Raw genomic sequence first — 21,679 nt, 5'->3', positions numbered from 1 at the left:
AAATAAGTTAAACTCGATTATCTAACCTATTTTAAAAATAAAAAAATTATTTTAAATATAATTAATCATAAAAAATTGAGAATTCTATTAGAATATGATTGTAACAAAAAATTATACTATTTTTTTTTATTTTATAATAAAATTAGAATATATTTATATAAAAATTATTATATTTTTATTAGATTTTGTGAATGAGAATAACTTGATTGTAACATGAATATAAGAACTCTAACTTAACTCGATTCGATCCGAAAGGATCCAACTCGAATCGACTTGACTTAACCAAATCAATCTACGGATCGATCAAACTTCAAACAACCTGATTTAAGGATGTTATCAGGATTTAAAAAAAAAATACTCCCTAATATAAACCAAATTGAATCACCATTTCGTGAAACCAATATGTTTGTGCATGTTTTGTAATGTTTGAAGAATGGATAGATCTAGAAAGTTCTAAAAACACAAAAAAAACCAACCACTAAGCACACCCATTATATCATGCCTTACCTACTACTTCAAGCTTCAATAAAGCCATAGACAAGGTGGCCATGCCTTATGAGCTGGCTAGCTATATTTTCAAGGAACACTAACCACATTAAGGCCATCACTAGCCATCATCTAGCCAACCCCCCCATTGCTTTCCACCTTTGAATGTGAGGGTTTGCAACCACTCTTCTTTTGTATATACAAAAATACAACAAACACACAATAAAAAGGTTTCAACTTATTTAGGTTGGAGTTCCTATCATAGTTTTCTAATGGCAATAAGAACAATTAATTTTTGTTATCAGTTTTGGATTATTAATATTTCTTCATCATCATATCTCATAGTCGATTCACATACAACATAATTTATGAAAGTGAATCTTAAAATATAGATTCAATGATTTTATCCTCATAGATTCCTAATTACTCTACTCCTCAATTAATGTCCATTGATATTTATCAATTCTAAACCCCATGTGTGTAAATATCAAACAATTATTTAGATAAACGGCTGAGATTAAAAGATGAAATGGGAAGGACGGTTTTGATGGAACCTTCCCATAACCTTCATACGTCATTTACCCAACTGGCACTCACAGTAATAGCCACATAAAAAGTGGGCCAGCGTCAGACTCATTGCGCTATTATTAAAGGTACAGGGTGGGGGTGGATGTCATCGTCACCATACCAACCAGTCTCGACCACCATCCCATCTTCCAAGAGACAGCATCGAGCCATGGACGCCGACGCCGACGCCAGCGACGAAGTCGTCATCGACGCGCCACCCTTCGTTCGCGTCTACAAGAGCGGCCGGATCGAGCGTCTTGTCGGCACCGAGGTTCTCCTCGCCGGACTCGACCCTGCCAGTGGCGTCGCCTCCAAAGACGTCCTGGTCGACCCCGCCACCAACCTGACGGCGCGGCTCTACCTGCCTGACCTGTCCGGCAGCCCCCCCGACAAGAAGATCCCCGTCCTCGTCTACTACCACGGCGGCGGCTTCGTCATCGAGACCGCCTTCTCCCCGACGTACCACAACTACCTCAACTCTCTCGTGGCCGCGGCCGGCGTGGTGGCCGTGTCGGTTGACTACCGGCGCGCGCCGGAACACCCCCTCCCGGCCGCGTACGACGACTCGTGGGCGGCGCTCCGGTGGGTGGCGTCGCGGCCGACGGAGGAGGCGTGGCTTTCGGAGCGTGGGGATCTTGGGCGCGTGTTCTTGGCCGGGGACAGCGCGGGCGCCAACATTGTGCACCAGATGGCCCTGCGAGCGGCGGAAGATGGGCTGGGCGGCGGAGACACCGAGATCAGAGGGCTACTGCTGGTCCACCCGTTCTTCTGTGGGGCGGAGCCGCTGGAGCCGGAGAGCCGGGATCCCAAGGCGAGGGAGTGGGTGGAGCGCTTGTGGGCGTTCGTGCGCCCGGGGACAACCGGGCTGGACGACCCGTGGATCGACCCGCTGACGGAGGGGGCGCCGAGCTTGGCGGCCCTGCCGTGCCGGCGCGTGCTGGTGACGGTGGCGGAGAAGGACATGCTGCGGAAGAAAGGGCGTGAGTACCAGGAGGCGCTGAAGCGGAGCGGGTGGGAGGGGGAGGCCGAGCTGCTGGAGACGGTGGGAGAGAACCATGTCTTCCATCTCAGTGACCCCAAGAGCGACAAGGCGTTGGCCAAGCTGCAGGCGGTGGCCGCCTTCCTCAACTCCTGAGCTCATCAAATGATGGATGATGGCCATCTCTTGGGGAGATTCCTTCAAGAAGTCCATATGGTGGCCATGAAATGAGATCTTTGTGTCCGATCCTTCTAAAACCAAGCGATAAAGACTTCGTTGTGTGGTCAGTCATATCTGCCGGTCAACAGTTGCTTTCATTTAGCTTCGATGATCTCTGTACATTTCTAAGGATAAATGGTTTGATATGAGGATTTTATGATGATCTAACAAAATCCCCATCATACAGAATATTTTGTCTGATTCAACACGTTTTTTTTTTTTTGCTTACATCAATAGATATTTCTATTTTACCGCAAGAAGAAATAGTTTTTTTTTTTTTTGCTTCCATCAATAAATAAGGTTGCTTTATTTTTTTTATGAAAATATTCTGTTTTGATTTATCGTATATATATATATATATGTATATTTTTGTATGTATGTATATATGTACGGTCATCGATGCGGGAAGTGCAGGCGAAGGTGGCCACGTCTAACAGCAGAGACCACTCATCGAGGAGATGATAGAACATAATACAAAGCTTGTTGAGGGAATGGATTAGAAGGCAATGACCACTATCTATGTCGATGTTAATATAGATGCAAAAGGAGAGAGATCGATGCTGAGATTAGTTCGATGAGTCAGCGGTAAAGAGGCCATCATCTTCATTATAGATACCATGATGACAATCACCATCGAGCAGTAATTGCGTTAGTATCGATGTAGAGTGGTGTGAGACGGGCAACGATGAGATCAGTGGCGCGCTCCATAGAGACGGGTGGTGTCGTGGTAAGAATAGACCTTATCGTTATCAGTGGTGGCTAGACAACTACATTGACATCGACGTTAGCGTTGTCGTTGTCTGCCACCACCAACGTCGACCATCACCGAACGTTAAAATTATATTTTTTAATTTTTATTTTCATATTTTCGTCGATAAATTTTATGTCATTAAGATAAATTAAGATATATATTTCACTTTAATAAATATAAAAATATCAATAAAAAAATTTATAATATAGGGATCGAGAAGGCAACTAACTACAAGTCCAATATGTAATTAGTCATAGAAAAAGACGTTCCACTAAAATGGATGACGAGCGTTGGTTTCATTTTCCACCAAACAGCTTCTTTGTTGCCGGAAAAAATGGTGCGCCCCTTCACTAAATTATTGGCTAACCAATCAATACCTTCTTACCGGCTTCTTTTGATTGTTCTCTTAACTTCTCTTGGAAGGATTCAACATATCGTTGATGGCGTTGAACTTTCAACGGCGGGGATCGCAGGTTATCTGACGATGGATTCTTACATATGCGACACTCTATCGTCTCTTCCTCAGCTCGGCTTCTCCGTCACCGATGGATACTGAGGACGAGATCATGTTCGAATTGCTACCACTCATTCGCATATACAAGAGTGGCCGCGTCGAGCGGTACCAGGATAACGAGACCGTCCCGGCCTCCGTCGACCCTGCCACCGGAGTCTCGTCGAAGGACGTGGTGATCGCAGCCGACACCGGAGTCTCGGCACGCCTCTACGTCCCGGGTCTCGGCACCGACGCGCAGAGAAGAATCCCCGTCCTTGTCTACTACCATGGCGGCGCTTTCTGCATCGGTAACCCCTTCATGCCCATGTTCCACAACTATCTCAACTCCCTTGTAGCTCGGGCTCACGTCGTCGCCGTCTCGGTCAACTACCGGCTGGCGCCGGAGCACCCGATCCCGGCCGCCTACGATGACTCGTGGAAGGCGCTCCGGTGGGTGGCCTCCCACGCAAACGGGGGCCCGGGGCCGGACCGGTGGCTGGCCGACCACGCCGACTTCGACCGCCTCTTTCTCGCCGGCGACAGCGCGGGGGCCAACATAGCCCACCACATGGCCATGCGAGCGGGAGCTGAGGGGCTCGAACGTGGCGTCGGAGTCCATGGGGTGGTGCTCATCCATCCGTACTTCTTGGGGTCGGAGCCGGTGGAGTCGGCGGCGATAAACCCAGAGATGACTGCCAGATTGGAGAGGTTCTGGGAGTTGGCATGTCCGACGGCCGCAGCGGGCGTCGACGATCCGATGATCAACCCTCTGGCGGACGGTGCGCCTAGCTTGGCCGGCATGGACCGCAAGCGGGTGTTGGTGTGCGTGGGGGTGGAGGACGTTCTGAGGGACAGGGGAAGGGCTTACTACCACAGGCTGAGGGAGAAGAGGTGCGGAGAAGTGGAGCTGTACGAGACCGATGGAAAAGGCCACACCTTCCATTTCTTTGACCCTACTTGTGATGAAGCTTTGGCTCAAGATAGAGCCATCTGCTGCTTTCTCGATAGAGAGAGAATGAGAGAGTCTTCCATAGAATAATTAAGCGACTATAATATATATATATATGTATATATATATATATGTATATATATATATATATGTATATATATATATATATATATATATAATAAATGATGATCTTACAATATTTTATGATCTTAATAGCTAAGTAACTCACTACCTTCCAAACGCTTATTTCGCTTGCCTTACCGACTACCAATAATTCAAACAGGCTGGCTGCTGAGATCGGCAGCCGTGTTTTGGCTACGCTTTCCTTCCCTGTACTCTCCGTAGGAGTAGGAGGTCAAACCCCAGAGTGAGAGAGCGAGAGCGACGCCCTTCTCGCTGCCGAACTTCTCTTTGAAGAAGATGACTGCGAATACCTCGGTCACCGGGATGAACACCGCGATGAGGACGCCGGCGAGCAGCGTGTTGACGCAGAAGATGACGCCGACGGTGCCCAAGAAGAGGAACTGCCACAAGATGGCGCACCAAACTAGTACGACGTAGTATCTGAACTCCCCTTGCTCGTAATGCTTTGCCTCCCTTGGAATGGCCTGCAAGTCCAACGTGTGTCCACAAGATTAGCCCAGAAGGAGCTACTTGCAGCTCGATTCATCGAACACATCACGGGGGAAGAGCCTCATCACCTGGAAGTCCTTGTTCACTAGCATCCCTACAGTGCAGAAAGCCGTCGCGAAGAACCCCATCACCATCTGCATCTCCATCACCAGCGTGTAGGTTATCGCCTGCTTCGCCTTGGTGTACGTCAGCTCCACCAGCGGGAGGAATAGCCCGTACACGGCGGCCGCCCCCAGTGTCAGAACGAACCCCATGTAGTACTCCCCCCTGGTCACGTTGTTCGGGCGGTCGGAGCTCACGTGGAGGCCCAGCATCACCGCCCCGACCGTCAGCAGCACCACCGAGTTGATCGAGTACGGCGTGAACTTCTGCTTCACCAAAACGAAGGCGAAGAAGGCGGTGAAGACCAGCTGAGCCGATATGAGGAGGGCGGAGGTGGAGACGGGAAGGAAGGAGAGCCCGTACGCGTAGAGGAAGTCGTCCAGGCCGAGGAGGAGGCCGAGAGCAGCGCAGTACAGGAAGAGTGGCCGCGTGATGAGGAAAAGCTTGGTGGGGGGTTGGTGGCGGTGACCAGGGCCCCGTAGGAGTCGGCGGCGGCGGTGGAGGTAAGAGACGAGGAGAGGGAGGAAGATGATGGGCCAGCCACCGGTCTCGAGCCATCCCGAGAGCCACTGCCGCTTGCCACCGCTGTGGAAGTAGAGGCGGAGGAGAAGCGGGCCGCCGGCGTTGCCGATCGCCATGAGGACACAGTTGACGGCGATGAGGGCCCTCCTGAGGCCTTTGTTCATCTGGGGAGGGGCATCCTTGTTCCGGCGGTCGAGGTCTTGCCCTTCCACTTCCATGGAGCCTTCCACGAGAACCGAGGAAGATGAGAACAACTCAGACGGTTCAATTCCTATGGAAAGAGATAGACATCAAACACAACGTTTGACAGAAACGATGGAACTCCGTATCGCATTTAAAGGAAAATAATTATGCTTCTGTATAAGAAATCTGATCATTGTTGAACTACGTTTACGATAGGTAATATGATATAAGACTGTCATATCGCATGAAGATGTAGATTTGACAGTGGTCATTGGCTCCGAGTTTAACGCTCAGAATGCTTCCAAAGTTGGTACATCGATCTTATCTTCTCATCTGCTCTTGGAAGGCACTGTATCTCGTGCATGCAGGTCCACAGAAAGTTTTGGTGTGCTTCACACAAACAAAATGAATTCACAGCAGCAGTTTTATCGGCAAATGTAGAGCTGAGACAGGTTCTGTGACCCAAATCCAACAGCTGCAATGTTGGGTAGATTGGACTGCAGCAGAAAGGAGAATGCAGGAAGCTGTCGGCAGCAAATAAGCATGTGTCTGTCATGTTCTTGCTCTGGCTGTGGTTTGCAGCTGGGTCAGTAGCAAAGTAATGCAAGCTAGTTTGAAGATTTCCTCACCTAAGAGTGGAAAGAAAGGGCGATGCAAGAGAGAAAGGAATACTGTCTTCTCAAAACCTTGCATGAGGTTCAAGTGGAGATTGAGACGATATGATTGAAACTACATGTCCTATTGTTTCACAAGTCCTATATCCAATTAGATTAAGATTCGATTCAATAGAATCGAACACACTCATTTAAAAATACATATATATTTTAAATTATTAAATATTATAAATCAATTAATTGATTAATCAAAATAAGTTAATTTATTTTGGACTGTTTAAATTAGTGACATATCTTTATTAGTCGAAATAAATAAAAAATTAATTTAATTTAGTTCAACCTCTAACGATTTTATTAGAGTCGATGTAGTATTTTAGCATGATGAAGGAGTTCAAGTAGAAAAGGACTATTCATGGAGTTAGAGGACTCATCATAATATAAAGTCATCGTTATGTTATGCCTCACATTCATCATTTTAGAGTTTGATTTAGACTATGTTGAATCTTGACAAAGACATCAAGTTTTTGAGTGGTAGTTATTATATTACCACTTATTAGTCCCACATCAAAAGTTGACAAAGCTAAGATTGACTTATAAAGATACGATCACTTCACTTTAAATATTTTGGCTAATGAATCGAACATAATTATTATGTTAATTTGTTATCGAGTAACTAACTTATCAACTTTAATTTAAATATTTTAGCTAATAATTTAGTCTAAATAAAATTAATATACCAATTAATCCATCACACCCCCGGATCATGGCATCAAAGTCACAAAGAAAAAGCATTGCATTGTATCATATACCATCAATTCCCAAAGCTAAACTTGGTGTTAGCTTTTTTATATTTGTTGTAGGAATGGTTTTATTTGTGTGCGTCTATCGTATATTAATTGCAATAAATCTATTATAATTGTGCATGGAAATAATACATTGTTGGAATGTACTCAACACATGTTCAATGCAGTTCATATTGATGATTTAGGTGCAAAAAGTACATGTAGTGAATGCATTACGCCATAATTACGGGGAATTGCTTCCATGATTTCCACCACTAAGAGTTAGAAAATGATCACATCAACCCATCCTCAATGCAAATGCAGAGTTCATGTAGATATAGGAGATGGTGGCAGGTGAGAAGAAGCAATGAATGCATAATGTTATAACTAAGGGGAATTGATTCCTTGATTTCCATCAATAAGGGTTGAAAATGATCACATCAACCACACATTTCTACAAGTCAAAATCACCTTTTCGTTTCGATTGGTGTCACGGGCAGGACCACGACTTAAACCACACTGGACGCATGTGCACGTGCGACACGCTGCGTGGCCCAAGTCGTCCCCGTCCGTCCCGAAGCTGTCGCGGACGCGCCGTTGACCGCGGTGACACGTGCACGTGACGTCGATCGCTTTCGAGGTTCCACGTCCGCTCCTCGCTTCGACCGGTGCGAACGGAAATGAGAAAAACGAACCGGACCGGCTCCCCACCCAACACCACCGGCCCACCTCGTCCTTATCCCCACCACCGCCACCGCCACTGCCACTGCCACTCAACCACCACCCCACCCACGGGCTTCGCTATACCCACCCCCGCACCGACGCCACTACCTAACTCCCGCCACGAACCATAACCCTAGTCCTGAACCGCATTCATTCACGCGCATCCGAACCCATGGCCGCCGCCGGATCGGCGGAGCGCCGCCCCGGGCCTCCGCCGCCGCCGCCCCGGAAGCCCGCCCCCGGCCAGCCATGGTCCCACATCGAGACTGCCCACCTGATCGACTCCTACGAGGAGCGATGGCACGCCTTGAAACGCGGCCAGCTCAAGGCACAGCAGTGGGAGGATGTTGCCGCCACCGTCGCGGCCCGCTGCGGCCTCGACGAGCCCTCCAAGACCGGCACCCAGTGCCGCCACAAGATCGAGAAGCTCCGCAAGCGGTACCGCGCCGAGCGTCTCCGCCCCGTGCCCTCCGCCTGGCCCTTCTTCGGCCGCATGGACCGCATGGAGCGCGGGCCCCTTCCCCTCTCCATCCGACCCCCGGGTCGCCCGCCTCCCTCCTCCGCCCTCTCCACCGACGAGGACGACGCCGACGAAGCCGAACTGGGGGCGAAAGGGCGGGGAGCAACACTCGGAGCATCAACGGGATCCTTCGGGAGCCCAACTGGGGGCCATCTAAAGTTCGCAGGAATCACGTCCTCCCCAAAAGGAGAAATTTTGAGGTGGAGGAAGGGGACTCCGAGCAGGAAGAATCGGAGGGGGAGGGCGCAAGCGGTGTGGAGGCCATGTCGCAGCTGGCGGCAGCTGTGAGGGGGTTCAGCGACACCTTGGTGCGGATGGAGAAGAGGAGGATGGAGCTGACGAGGGAGATGGAGAGAGATTGGATGGAGATGGAGACGAAGAGGGCCGAGATGTTGAGGGAGTCGCAGCGATGCCTCTTGGACATGATCGCCGACGCTTTCCCTTCATCCAAGAAGGCCAAGAAGTCTGGGAATTTATAAGCTACTGCCGCAAAAGGTCATGCAACCTCATGCTCTTGTCCTTTGTTCTTTCTTACCACTCTATTAACAACCACCATATCTTGGATGATGATAAGTAATTTAGTGGGCCTTTCCCTCTCTATTTATTCATTTTTATGCCCATTTAATTGCTTTCATTTTTCTCCTACGCACATCTGTAGGTGGGAACTGTGTAAGGATTGGGTAACAGTATGCTGTTGTTGAATATAAAGATCATAAGTTTTAGCATCTTAAAAGTCAATGGTAGTTTGCTTGCTAAAGTTCTGATTGGTTTGAGTTGCCACAAAAAAGTTTGCCCCTTTTTTGCATGCTATATAGTATACATCAAGTAAGAGTCATCATATTGTTAATACTCCAAAAGATTCTTTGGTCAAGGTACTGAAAAGGATGGATAATTATAGGAATTTATTCACCATAAGGTTAGATATGTTTTTCTTTTTATGGCAAGCATGAAGGAATGGATACTGGAGAAATAAGTTGACATAACTCAATGGAACAGTGGGAGATATGCTTTGCTATTGTATAGGCAGTAGAGATTGATAGGTTTCACCTTTATGTCCCTTTACAATAATATTATTTGAATTCTGTCACTAAACATTACCTCACCAACTTAAACTGTTACTCTTCACTAGTGATTACTATGCTTCTGGAGGACAATGCCACTAAGATAAATCAGTGTTTTCATGCGGCCTTGAAGATACGGCATTGAGCACTATATGTTTGGGTTACAAAGGCAGTTGTGTCACATTCACAGTACATATTACGATGCCATGGTTTAATTAATTTTCATGTATATACAAACATATCAGAAAAGTCATAATGTTCTAGGCATCTGATGCAGTTGCGTTTTGCAGTCGTTTTCATGATCACACTTGATGGAATGGCCTAGAATCCTTGGCTCATGTTAATAGTAATTTAGGTTTCGTATGTTGTTTATCTAGCAGAAAGACTTCGAATGTTTGTCATGTCTATATTATGTCGTCCGCGATGGAATTGATTCTTACTAAACACTTTTCGGCATATCTAGAATAGTTCAAAACATATTAGGATTTTTATACAATTTATGCTTATTTATACTTAGGACACCTGTACAAAGCTTCAATGAATGATGGTTATTCATTTATGAGGTTCATATATAATGAACATAGTCTTATGTCAGAGAAAAATATAAAATATAATAATATTTGAAATTGTACATGTCTTACTTGTCATGTTCATGTGTGTTGTGTCCTGCTATAAAATTTATCAAACCAGTGTATTTGTATCGTGTCATGGCTATGAGCATGCTTCATAGCTTATCATCGTCTAAAACAAATCAACTTTTCTGTGGTGTATGACTTGAATCCAATGCCCAAAAGGCTGAGAGGCTTTTTTTTCTTTCTTTTTTCTATTTTTTTTAACTGCAGCTTTTGTGTCTAATGTTGAAGTTTTAGTCTTTTGTACACCATGGAAGATACTCTCTAGTCTCTTCATTGTTTCCACTTGTAGTTGAGGTTTGAAATTTAGCCTATCAGTTCTCTTTCGCTTAATTCTGTAAGATGGCATATGATGTAAATATTCATATCTTTGCTATTTGTGTTTGTTCACTATGGCCAATGTGACGTTGTGATTGATGCTGTCATTTGTTCGACTTGATTAAATGAGTTCATTTGTTCATCTGTAAGCTTTGCTGCTTATCACATATGTGCCCACTGATGGCCAACTAATATTTATTTCAAAAGGCAAGTCATAGGTTGTGATAAAGACACGGGTGGCAATTGCCAAATTTTCACTTTTCGAATATATATCATTTTGTTTCCTGTTATGTTCATTAGAGCGGCCTCAAGGCAGGTTTAACTGCTATCATTTTGAGACTAAATTGTTTGGCGGAGAAGAAAGCCAAGGTAGTCCGTTTTGCCGAACTAGTGTGTTTAATGCACCAGAAAAATTGATCAAGTTGTTGAAGTGATCAGATGAAGTGTTTCATAAGACGAGAAGAACGCTATGATTTTGTTATGATTTACTATTGGCTGATAGAATCTTCCCATGCCTTGAAGACCAAGGGGGCATTGTGTGGTTTGTGAGTGGCAAAGAGATTTTTCTTATAATATTAACTTATAGGAATGCAACCTTTTAGAGCAGTAATACATTGTTAGAAGAGCAACTGGTGCCAAAACAAGATTCAAGATATAAATGGACACTAGTTCTTGAATGTTCTAGTAGAGTGTCATGATCTCATGATTTGGTAGTTGTGGTCCTTGAAACTAGAACAAAAGGGAGCCAAGTAGTTCTATGTGCTACCAAGGTTTTAGTTTCACTCCGAGATCTGTACTGGTTCGACCACAAAGACCGGTATGGGACTGGCATGGCACCGGCGTATCAACACATGGTACGCTGGCATATTGGTTGGCACGGACCAAATAAAAAGAGGGAAAGAATAGAGGAGGGCTGTTGATGGTCAACAGTTGTTGATAGCTATTTTGGCTATCGATAACCCTGCTATTGACAGTCAACAACCTGTCAATAATCCTCCAGATTAAAAAATAAAAAACCGGCTACGAATGGACCGTGAAATTGCCTGGTTTGAGTGCTGGTTCCTGGTCAGACCAGTAAATACCAGTCTGGCTGATCTTTTGAATCTTGGATGCTATACTTGATGAACTTTTACTAATCAAGCTTATATAGAAATCTTAGCATCCAAAATTATAATCAACATAGTTACTAATCGATCTGATGCATATAAGGAACTTAATACCAAATGAGTGTAACTATGATGAGTTACTTTCCGCATGCTTTCTTTTTTTGTTGAAACGAGAAGGATTTGTGTGGAAATAACAGTTGATTAGAACCAATTCTGGAGTTCTCAACTTCAGTGTGGATATTAGCATACAAGTGAAGCATCCATCCGATACTTTGGTCTTGCATCAAGCACCTACTTGGCATGGTAATTTAAAGGATCTGATGTTAATAAATGAATATGAAGATTCTGGCTTCAGTGGAGCTCCAAAAGTCTGTCATCTCTGCTTAGCTTATATGGCAGATCTTTAAGTTGCTTGTAGCAGGGACAGACTGATGAATTGAAGCAGAGGTATGCCTTCATATTACTTGGGCATTCTTCTGATCATCTCTGAGAGTTCATTGTGTAGTTTTATGAGTTTATATGATGCTTTGCCTATTTTCCATGTGTATAAGCATGGGAAGATGATGAGGAACTGATGTCACAGGAAACATCCATGACTTGATAAGAAAATGTTAGATGAGATGCAGAGCTCTACAAGTCTCCTAGGATTAGACATACACAAAGTAGAGAAAGAAAGAAAGAAATGACCATCTGTTCACTTCATTTTTAACCCTGCCTGGTGATAGCTCTTCTCTCACTGAAGTACATTTGTTCACTTCAATGCTGTTTTATTGTTTTGTACATATTTGATCAATTAATTGATGATAGGAACAAATGTTATCACTGTTTGTATATGTAAATAAACAATTATATGCTGCATTAGAGGGAGACATGCAGTTGGCCCAACATATCTGAAGCTGAAAGGAGACAATCTATATTGGTGTTGTGTTCTTCCCTCTTTGTTTACCTTGGTTTGACTTTGTTGACTAATCTTTCTTCTTATTGTTATTGTTAGGCCTCTTTCAATCTTCAAGAATTGGCTTCATTTCATGCATATTCTCTTTCATGTATTCAAGTGCTGCCTTGAGATACACATCATTTCAGCAGGTCATCAACATGTGCATGCATGACTTTGTGCAATCAAGATGAGTCAAAATAATTTTTTTCTAAAAAATAAAAAATTCTATCATATCAAATAATATTTACATATGGATTCAGAACATGAGATTTATTATTTATATAATAATGTATTTATCAATTTGAATGTCTCAGTCAAAAAAAATTTAAAGTATTTAATTTTTTATTATTATTATTCTTTTTTGAACTTTAAAATCCTACTCCTTTTACTAGCAAAAAATAATTTAAATTAGCCATTCTAAAAGACTAATATGTCCTATTAATGAGGAGCCTAACACCAATACCCAAATAAAAAAGGCTCGATAATTATTATTTGATTGAAATTAAATCATCATGAAAGGTAGCTGAATCAAATCAAATGAAAGATGAGCAAGCTTTTATTTTAATTGGGTCCCGCCTCGCATCCTCTCTCACCACACACGGGTAGGAGAAACGGGTAAGTCGAAGACGGGGTGTGAATAAAGTTTCGCTAGCCATGACGCCGCCGCCATTATTAGTTCTCGAGCCCTCCCGACGCAATGACTAATTTGCCCTGCGAAGCCTAATGGCATTCTGGTAATCCTATCACCTATAAATTGAGGCAGTCGCGGTTAAAGGCGCGTTCCGGCAAGCCAAGCCGCTGTTGATTTGCCGGAGCCTTTTCCGTTGCGGTAAGATTTCTTCTTCTTAATCTCATCTCCTTGTTGTTTGATAGTTATCACTTGATCTGCGCAATTGTGTTTCAGTTTATGCGTGAAATCATTGATCCTGTCGATTGTTTATTGTTCTTGCGTTGTGGTTTGGGGGTTTTAGGTTCGCTTATTTTGTTTGTCAAGGGTGGATCGATGAAAAGAGATTGTTTCGGTTGTCTGATACGATACATGACGATACCATTTTCAGGGTTTCCGACGAACCGGCATTTTTCATTGTCTAGCTATTTGATATCATCGGATCTTTCCGGACGTCGTATATTTATTAATTCTATGCGTTAAAGATAAAATGATAAAAAATACACTTTTCAGTGGATCAAGTGATTCTGATATTGCGTGGAACAGCATTGCGAACTACGTTCTATGTGAATTTCTAATCCTTGTTTTCACCAGTCTCAAAATGCCTGGAAAGTTTATATCTTTGTTCAGATTTGGACATCTCTGTTTGTGTTTTAATTGTAATGCCCTTTTACAATTTTGAGATGGGTAGCATCCGTCGGAGAATTGCAATAATATTTCTAGACTGGTCGCTTATGTGTTATTATATGCATTCATCGACGGTTCGTGTACAAGATTATGTTACTCGATTGCTGAAACCGAATGATGATATATCTGTTTAATGGTTTTTAAAAACATTTTATAATGTGTGTCTCCTGCTATGGTGTAGCAAAACCTATTTTGTAAATTTCTGGGCGTCTGCTGCCTTGGATATATCATTAGCTTCCTTGTGAAATTATTATTTAGTAATGCAGAAAGTACAATATGAAATTAGAACTTCTTTGTATCGTGGAAAAGAAGTCTGATGAAGGTTATTAGTATGCTTAATATTCTTTGGCCAAAGATAACGTTATGCTTTGGTTTCTTTCACATGGAAAAACTTCAATTACTTTTGTTCCTGTTATTTCCAACCCTTCTCCATTTTGTTTCCTCATAGTGGCCCTTCTTCCTTTTTGGCCTTCATTTCATTGACTTCATCATTTCTCCGATTCCGTGTACTTATCTTTATCCTCTTTTGCTTCTATTTTTTTTCTCCTACTATGCCGTTTAACATTCTGCTTCATGCTGCTATTTGAACTCTTGTGGTTATAGTTAAGAATACACAGGGTATTTGGTATATGAGCAGCATAGTTGGATGGTATAATCTGTTGGGTATAGTAATGTTGCTTTGCACAATTTTTTTATTTATAGCATTCAGTATCAATTTTAATAATATCTTCAAACATTTCTGGAGAGGTTCTCATTTGTTTTATATACTTAGTGAGTAGACATCTTTCTTTTTTTCATTTTGAGGTATAATTTATGCATTGTGAAAGCAGTAATAATTGCTTAACCAAATTGATGCTTGTAAATTTTGTAGGAAACTTGGTCTAAAGATTTAAGATTGTGTCATTATGTACCAATAGGTTCTGGTACTCTGTTACTACTATGTTAATGCTTCTAAATAGTTCATTGGAATATGTCTGCAAAAGAAAGAACAGAAATTTATAGAAGATCCATGGTATTAAAGACTGATTGTGTTTGGTGATACTTCTATAATAATTCATTTCCGTTCACTTTTCTTGGGAGTGTGCTACAATGGTCCTATGTTTTTCTTGAGTATATTTGATCTTTTGTAAATAAATTTTCAATTTGTTTTTTGTTATTTCGTCAATATTAATTGGCTAACTGTCAGTCAAAGGTCTTGGGTTTTGAAGTTGATATCAAAGCTAATATCCTTGCTTGACCTTTTCATGTTCTTTGTTCAGCAAGAAATAAGCAATGGGAAAGGAGAAGGTTCACATTAACATTGTGGTCATTGGCCATGTCGATTCTGGAAAATCTACAACAACTGGACATCTCATCTACAAACTTGGTGGTATTGACAAGCGTGTCATCGAGAGATTTGAGAAGGAAGCTGCTGAAATGAACAAGAGATCTTTCAAGTATGCCTGGGTGCTCGACAAGCTTAAAGCTGAGCGAGAGCGTGGCATCACCATTGATATTGCTTTGTGGAAATTTGAGACCACAAAGTACTATTGCACAGTCATTGATGCTCCTGGCCATCGTGATTTCATTAAGAACATGATTACAGGAACTTCTCAGGCTGATTGTGCTGTTCTCATCATCGACTCCACAACTGGTGGATTTGAAGCAGGTATATCAAAGGATGGTCAGACCCGTGAGCATGCTCTTCTTGCTTTCACTCTTGGTGTCAAACAGATGATATGCTGCTGCAACAAGGTATTGTCTGTGATTGTGTTGTGGTAGCAATTGATGTCTTTGTTATTGAAAATTTGGTACCTAAAGATGTTTCTTTCTTACAGATGGATGCCACAACTCCCAAATACTAAAGGCACGATATGATGAAATTGTCAAGGTGGTCTCATCCTACTTGAAGAAAGTTGGCTACAACCCTGAGAAGATTCCTTTTGTCCCCATATCTGGTTTTGAAGGTGATAATATGATTGAGAGGTCCACCAACCTTGACTGGTACAAGGGCCCGACTCTCCTTGATGCCCTCGACATGATTCAAGAGCACAAGCGTCCAACGGACAAGCCCCTTTGTCTTCCCCTGCAGGATGTCTACAAGATTGGAGGCATCGGAACCGTGCCTGTTGGTCGTGTTGAACTGGAATCCTGAAGCCAGGTATGGTTGTCACCTTTGGTCCCACGGGACTCACAACTGAAGTCAAGTCTGTGGAGATGCACCATGAGGCACTCCAAGAAGTGTTACCTGGCGACAACGTTGGCTTCAATGTCAAGGATGTTGCTGTGAAGGATTTGAAACGTGGTTATGTTGCCTCAAACTCAAAGGAAGACCCAACAAAGGAGGCTGCGAGCTTCACCTCACAAGTTATCATCATGAACCATCCAGGTCAAATTGGGAATGGTTATGCTCCTGTATTGGATTGCCACACCTCTCACATTGCAGTCAAATTTGCTGAGTTGCTAACCAAGATCGACAGGTGATCTGGCAAGGCGCTGGAAAAGGAGCCCAAGTTTCTTAAGAATGGTGATGCAGGTTTTGTAAAGATGATTCCCACTAAGCCGATGGTGGTGGAGACCTTCTCCGAGTACCCTCCTCTGGGTAGGTTCGCTGTAAGAGACATGAGACAGACTGTTGCTGTAGGTGTCATCAAGAGTGTGGAGAAGAAGGATCCAACAGGAGCCAAGGTTACAAAAGCAGCACAGAAAAAGAAATGAAAGTGGAATTGTGGATCATTGCAGTCTGGAGTCATTATTGGTCGTGGTGTTGTGTGTTCATGCCCTTCTCTTGAGGACTCTGCAGGTGTGGTATCTGGACCCAGAACTGGGTTCTCGACAGGCGGCGGCGGGGTTGAAGATCCGGCGTACTTTTCGGAAATATACTAAATGTAAGGACTGTATTGCAGTGACTCGTGTTATTGTCTGATACTCTGTTTCCCAAATTTACTTGCTGACTATGCTGCTATAACATATGGATTTCCAGTATTTAGTTGACGGCCGGCGGCATGGTTGAAGGTCCAGCGTCTATTTTGTTGTTTAATGTCAACTAACGAGTTTTCGGAAATCTACTAAATGTAAGGACTGTATTGCAGTGACTTGTGTTATTGTCTGGTACTCTGTTTCCTAAATTTACTTGCTGACTATGCTGCTATAACATATGGATTTCCAGTATTTAGCGAAGTAGGATCTGAATCTTATTTGCTCAGCCTTTTTGTTTGTTGGATCTCTACTCTTAGGGTCTAAATGAAGTTGGTTCTATAGATCTGTCACCATAGTTACTTTCCAACTGTGCTCCTCTTATTTCAAGAACATATGATGATAGGTGTCGTCATGACATAATATATATTTGTTATTTTTTTTCTTCTGTATTTTGTAACAGCAGAATTCATCGATGAAGCTATCACTCATCAAGATTCGAATTCATTGCTGTTCTATGCTATTTGAACATGAAATATTCATGACAACTACTATATGATCTCTCTCGGAAAAAGACACTAGCAAATCAAATTAAACATCCATCACATCAGTTCTTGACTAATACAAGCGGTAGATTCCATGTCCCAAGCATTCTTATCAGCTTCGTATACGTGTACGGTTAATGTGATGCCACATCAACACCAGCCACTATTAGTCAAAATAGTCATTTAAACATGTGAATTCTATTTCTAATGAAAGATATGACCCAATCGACCTACATCCAATGCATGTAACTATTGCAAGACAATAAACATTATAATCATTGATTGTAGTACAATTTTTTTTTTTGTTGTCTTAAATAAAAAACTCCCACTTTCTTTTTCTCCCATATTTCTATTTTCTTTGTCTCCTTTCTTATCTTTCTCAATTCTCATAGTCTCTCTTTCCACTAAGACCTCCAATCTCTGTCTCATCTCCACATGTGACAAGGAGGTAAACATCCAAGGTGGTCCCTACGGATGATGTCCAAAGGCCTTCTGCCACATCACCAACTCGAGCGGGACCCGCCATGAACCTCATCGGACCATCCGATTAATATATGTCTTTCATGTTCCGTCAATCGAGACCATCCGATTAATTTATAGGAGAGACTCGGTCCATCAATTACAAATTAATGCTGCCGACCTCCTACCAAAAACGTCCGTCATCACTGTCAAATCAATTGGCACAAAGGACAACATTTGCTCGTTCGTGTCACGAAGCAATGATAACCTCGTCGCATGCCAAGACAACTCTCGGTCATGAGAACGTGGATTGTAATGTGACCGACGAATTTGGTTTCACCTCCGTGTCTTTTACCTACGTGATTGCATTTGTGGAGCTTTAATCTCGATCGTTCGTTCGCGGGTGCCGGCACGTCTCTCATGGCACAATCAAGTGTGTGTGTGGATCTCAAAGTAAGATGAAGGTAGATCAACGGCTTAGATCTGTTCTCCGCTCTTTTAATGCTCCCCGACACCTGCTCTCCGCTCTCTCACATTCTTCTTCTTAGAGAGAGAGAGAAGAAGCGTCGATGATGTTCATGGGGAAGCAACCGGGGACGCCGATGAGGCGGGCACCGAGCTCGACGGAGTTCTCCCCCTCCGTCCTCTTCGATGTCGGGGGCCCTCGGCCGTCCGATCACAACGCGATAGTTCACTACCTTCAGCCGAGGGAGGCGGCGCAGGTGGAGTCCATTCCGTCGCCCCGCAGCGGCGTGCACAGTGGGAGGTCTGGCGACGGGACGGCGCCCTTCTTGAGGGCCTGCGGCCTCTGCAACTGCCGCCTCGGGCCTGGCCGGGATATATACATGTATAGGTACTGCTCTCTCTATCACTTCTTCTCGCAACCAAAATGTTGCTAATATTTTCGAGTCAAAAGATCGTCTTTTTTCCTTCTCATGGGATTGATTATTGTGGTTCGGGGTGGAAGGCGAAGCTTAGATTCATCTTTTGATTAATGTTCATGAACTACTAGGATTCATGATTTTTATTCTCAAAATTTGAAATCTATTTGATGATTTTGAGGAAAATTGTGGTGATAATAGCGTGAAACTCATCTCCTTCCAAAGCTCAATATTTCTTATTCGTTGATGGTTTGGGGCAGAAATCGAGAATGAGTCTTGGGAGATCTCTTAATGAGGTTGAATCCTTTAGTGTATTGCTCCAATCATGCAATTGATTATATATGCGTATGTCATTCTACCTTTTCATTTGATTTATTTCTTTATAATTGGTTTCAAATTCATATCTCTGAATTTTGTAGTATTAAGTCCCTTTTATTTGGAAAAAAATAATATTCTATTTTGATGATAGTACCTAAAATTATATGCTGTAGATGAGGCAATATCTACTGATTTGCATTATTCTTAATACATCAAAATTACAAATTGACATTACTTTCACACATCTTTGTTGCCTTCTCTTGGTGTTGATCATATGAGTGTTTAGGACCTTAAATTTTCTAAGCGAATTTAGATTCTTTATTAGAAAAACATTTATGTGTGAGAAAAAGATTGAAAGAGGAAAAAGAACAGAAAACTACAAATAATCTCATTGTATTGGCATTCAATCTTATGTATGTTAGTCAGGAATTTTACTGGGATTAAATTCTCAATATTTTTGCATGCATGCTAACTCAAATAGTGTTATGAGTGTGGGATCCTTCATATGTTGCAGGGGTGAAATTGCCTTCTGCAGCCTCGAGTGTCGCCAGCTACAGATGAATCTGGATGAGGAGAAAGAGAAGTGTGCTCTCTCTGACCTCTCTAAAGAATAGTCCCCTGGAAATGACTTGCTCCAGCCAATCATATGGTGGAGGAACTGCCACTTGATTTTGTTGTGGATAAACTGTATATAAAATATTCAGTGGCTCTGCTGCAGATGCTATGCTTCAATCAAATACATGTAAATTCTCATGGTTTTCCAGCATCATTGTCAGAAGAGGAGAAGAAATGTAAACTTGATGATATAATATTTTCTTTTGTAGCTTTTTTTGGTGTATATGAGAAGTGACAAGATCCTACACTGCATTGTAAATTCCCTTTTTTTCCCCCTCTAATAGAATGGAATGCAATCTTGCTTTACTTCTGATTAATGTTAGTATCAGATGACTGTTTTATTCATGATCAAGTAAAATGCTTTTTCTTAGCTTCTAGTTTATTAAGATTTGATTATAATTTAATGAGCTTAAACTTTTGGATTGTATTAGCATTATGTATATAAATAGTTTTCATGTATATCAACCTTTACCAAGTTTAAGAATGTCATCACCACTATAAAAAAATATATAGAAAATTAGCACATAATCTTTATTGGTGATATCAACACTTTGTGTCTAATTAAGTCCACAAGTTTGGGATGTGATAGAATAATTTAATGCCTTCATTATGTTCCATAAGAACCTGCAAGTTATGATGCTCACCATGATATATTTTCTTTTACTTATGACTAGTCCTTAACTATATGCACTAAAATATGTCTAACTTTATTTGGCTGAAATGCTTTTACTAATTTTTTATTAAACATAATTATATGAACACAATATCTAAACTTAACAAGTTTATCAATCTCATAATTTAATGAAATAAACAATTGGTAAGGTCATTAAGTTGGAAGGTTTCAAACTTGATGACATGATCTCCAATCACACAATGCTATTTCTTAATCTAACAAAGTAAATAAACAAGCAAATGAGAAGATGCACTAGATTATGAAGATGGATTTCCTACAAGATATAAAAGACAGATTCTCTAAACAACATGACAATATTTCCAGAGACTACTACTACATGGAATAGATATTATTTGTCATGTTTCATGTCATAAAATTATTTTGCCTAGTGACATTATTAATACTTTTGAGATGTAGAATGACTTCCAATGAAGTGAATCCTTGGAAAGACCAATCAAAGTGACCACTAGTCTATTGATTGAGTGGTTAAATTAAGGGAAAGAAGAAAGATGAGATAGCAAATCCACAACCCAAACTTTATCTCTCTTTACTCCATCATTCTAAATCCACACCTCCAGAGTGTTAAGATTACATAATATTGAAGGCTACAAATGTTGCAGATTGTAGATTTTATGTGTTAACTTTTACCAAAATCACACCTTCTTATACAAATATATACATGCTAATAAAAAATAACATATAATCAACTTGTAATTGCATATTCTCAGAGGGAAAGAAATCAGTTGATTGTTTAAGCAGTAAAATGAAACCACTTCATAAAAAAAAAAATTACTTTATGTCTATTCCTTGTGATCTTTTTCCCACAAAAAAAGGATTTGTTTTTACATTGCTGAAAAAAAAAGGATTTGTGTTTATGCAGTTAATGTACCTAAGCAAACAAAGCTATTTAACTCTAATAATCAATGGACATAAGAATCACATAATGCCCAAATTGATGAGGAAATTGTAATCAGAACAATGTATGACAATTGAAGCTACACTGGAAATTGGCTTTGACTTTGAACAGTGTTTGGGCCTCCACATTAAGATGATTTAGACAAGACATTTCCTAACTTAAACACTTATTTACTAGAAATTATCTTAATCACTAAAACTTAAAAAAATTAAAACAAAAAAGTTGAAAATATATTGGGATGTGGCCCAAGTTTTACATATTTATTCTTTCAAATGTGGAAAATAACATATTTGCTCCTATAAATTTTACCACATGTCTTCGTTCATATATATCATGTTTGTCGGTATTTATGCTAAAAAATATAGTTAACCATTAGAATTCATGTGAGTTTAAAATATAAAAAAATATTCTACGCCTAGCAAATTTATTCGTTCTTTTATTTTTTT

At 41.7% G+C, this 21,679-nt stretch overlaps 4 protein-coding genes and 2 pseudogenes across 4 annotated transcripts; 5 read left to right on the top strand and 1 right to left on the bottom strand.

Annotated features, from left to right (window-relative positions):
* The first annotated feature begins 1,173 nt into the window (after positions 1-1,173).
* Positions 1,174-2,414, top strand: LOC103985339 (tuliposide A-converting enzyme 1, chloroplastic-like). The gene has a single exon (XM_009403002.3). It carries the CDS (start codon positions 1,223-1,225, stop codon positions 2,186-2,188), a length of 966 nt encoding a protein of 321 aa, XP_009401277.2. The 5' UTR covers positions 1,174-1,222; the 3' UTR covers positions 2,189-2,414.
* Positions 2,415-3,488: 1,074 nt separating this feature from the next.
* On the top strand, positions 3,489-4,643 carry LOC135612968 (probable carboxylesterase 2). Its single transcript, XM_065109826.1, has one exon. The coding sequence runs from the start codon at positions 3,548-3,550 to the stop codon at positions 4,532-4,534; it is 987 nt and encodes a 328-aa protein (XP_064965898.1). The 5' UTR covers positions 3,489-3,547; the 3' UTR covers positions 4,535-4,643.
* On the bottom strand, positions 4,636-6,036 carry LOC103985341 (purine permease 1). Its single transcript, XM_009403004.3, has 2 exons — positions 5,146-6,036; positions 4,636-5,052 (listed from the first exon to the last, which is right to left on the bottom strand). The coding sequence occupies exons 1-2, from the start codon at positions 5,917-5,919 to the stop codon at positions 4,720-4,722; spliced, it is 1,107 nt and encodes a 368-aa protein (XP_009401279.2). The 5' UTR covers positions 5,920-6,036; the 3' UTR covers positions 4,636-4,719.
* Positions 6,037-8,038: 2,002 nt separating this feature from the next.
* Positions 8,039-10,592, top strand: LOC135612967 (trihelix transcription factor ENAP2-like; annotated as a pseudogene).
* Positions 10,593-12,370: 1,778 nt separating this feature from the next.
* LOC135612966 (elongation factor 1-alpha-like) lies at positions 12,371-17,001 on the top strand (annotated as a pseudogene).
* A 1,361-nt stretch (positions 17,002-18,362) lies between these two features.
* LOC135611875 (FCS-Like Zinc finger 5-like) lies at positions 18,363-19,950 on the top strand. Its single transcript, XM_065107523.1, has 2 exons — positions 18,363-18,683; positions 19,544-19,950. The coding sequence occupies exons 1-2, from the start codon at positions 18,400-18,402 to the stop codon at positions 19,641-19,643; spliced, it is 384 nt and encodes a 127-aa protein (XP_064963595.1). The 5' UTR covers positions 18,363-18,399; the 3' UTR covers positions 19,644-19,950.
* The last annotated feature ends 1,729 nt before the right edge of the window (positions 19,951-21,679 follow it).

Source organism: Musa acuminata, chromosome BXJ2-5, assembly GCF_036884655.1.
Source record: "Musa acuminata AAA Group cultivar baxijiao chromosome BXJ2-5, Cavendish_Baxijiao_AAA, whole genome shotgun sequence".
In the NCBI taxonomy this organism is placed as follows: Eukaryota; Viridiplantae; Streptophyta; class Magnoliopsida; order Zingiberales; family Musaceae; genus Musa; species Musa acuminata.
Note: the sequence above shows the minus strand (reverse complement) of the source record. Positions and strands in the feature narration are given on the sequence as shown.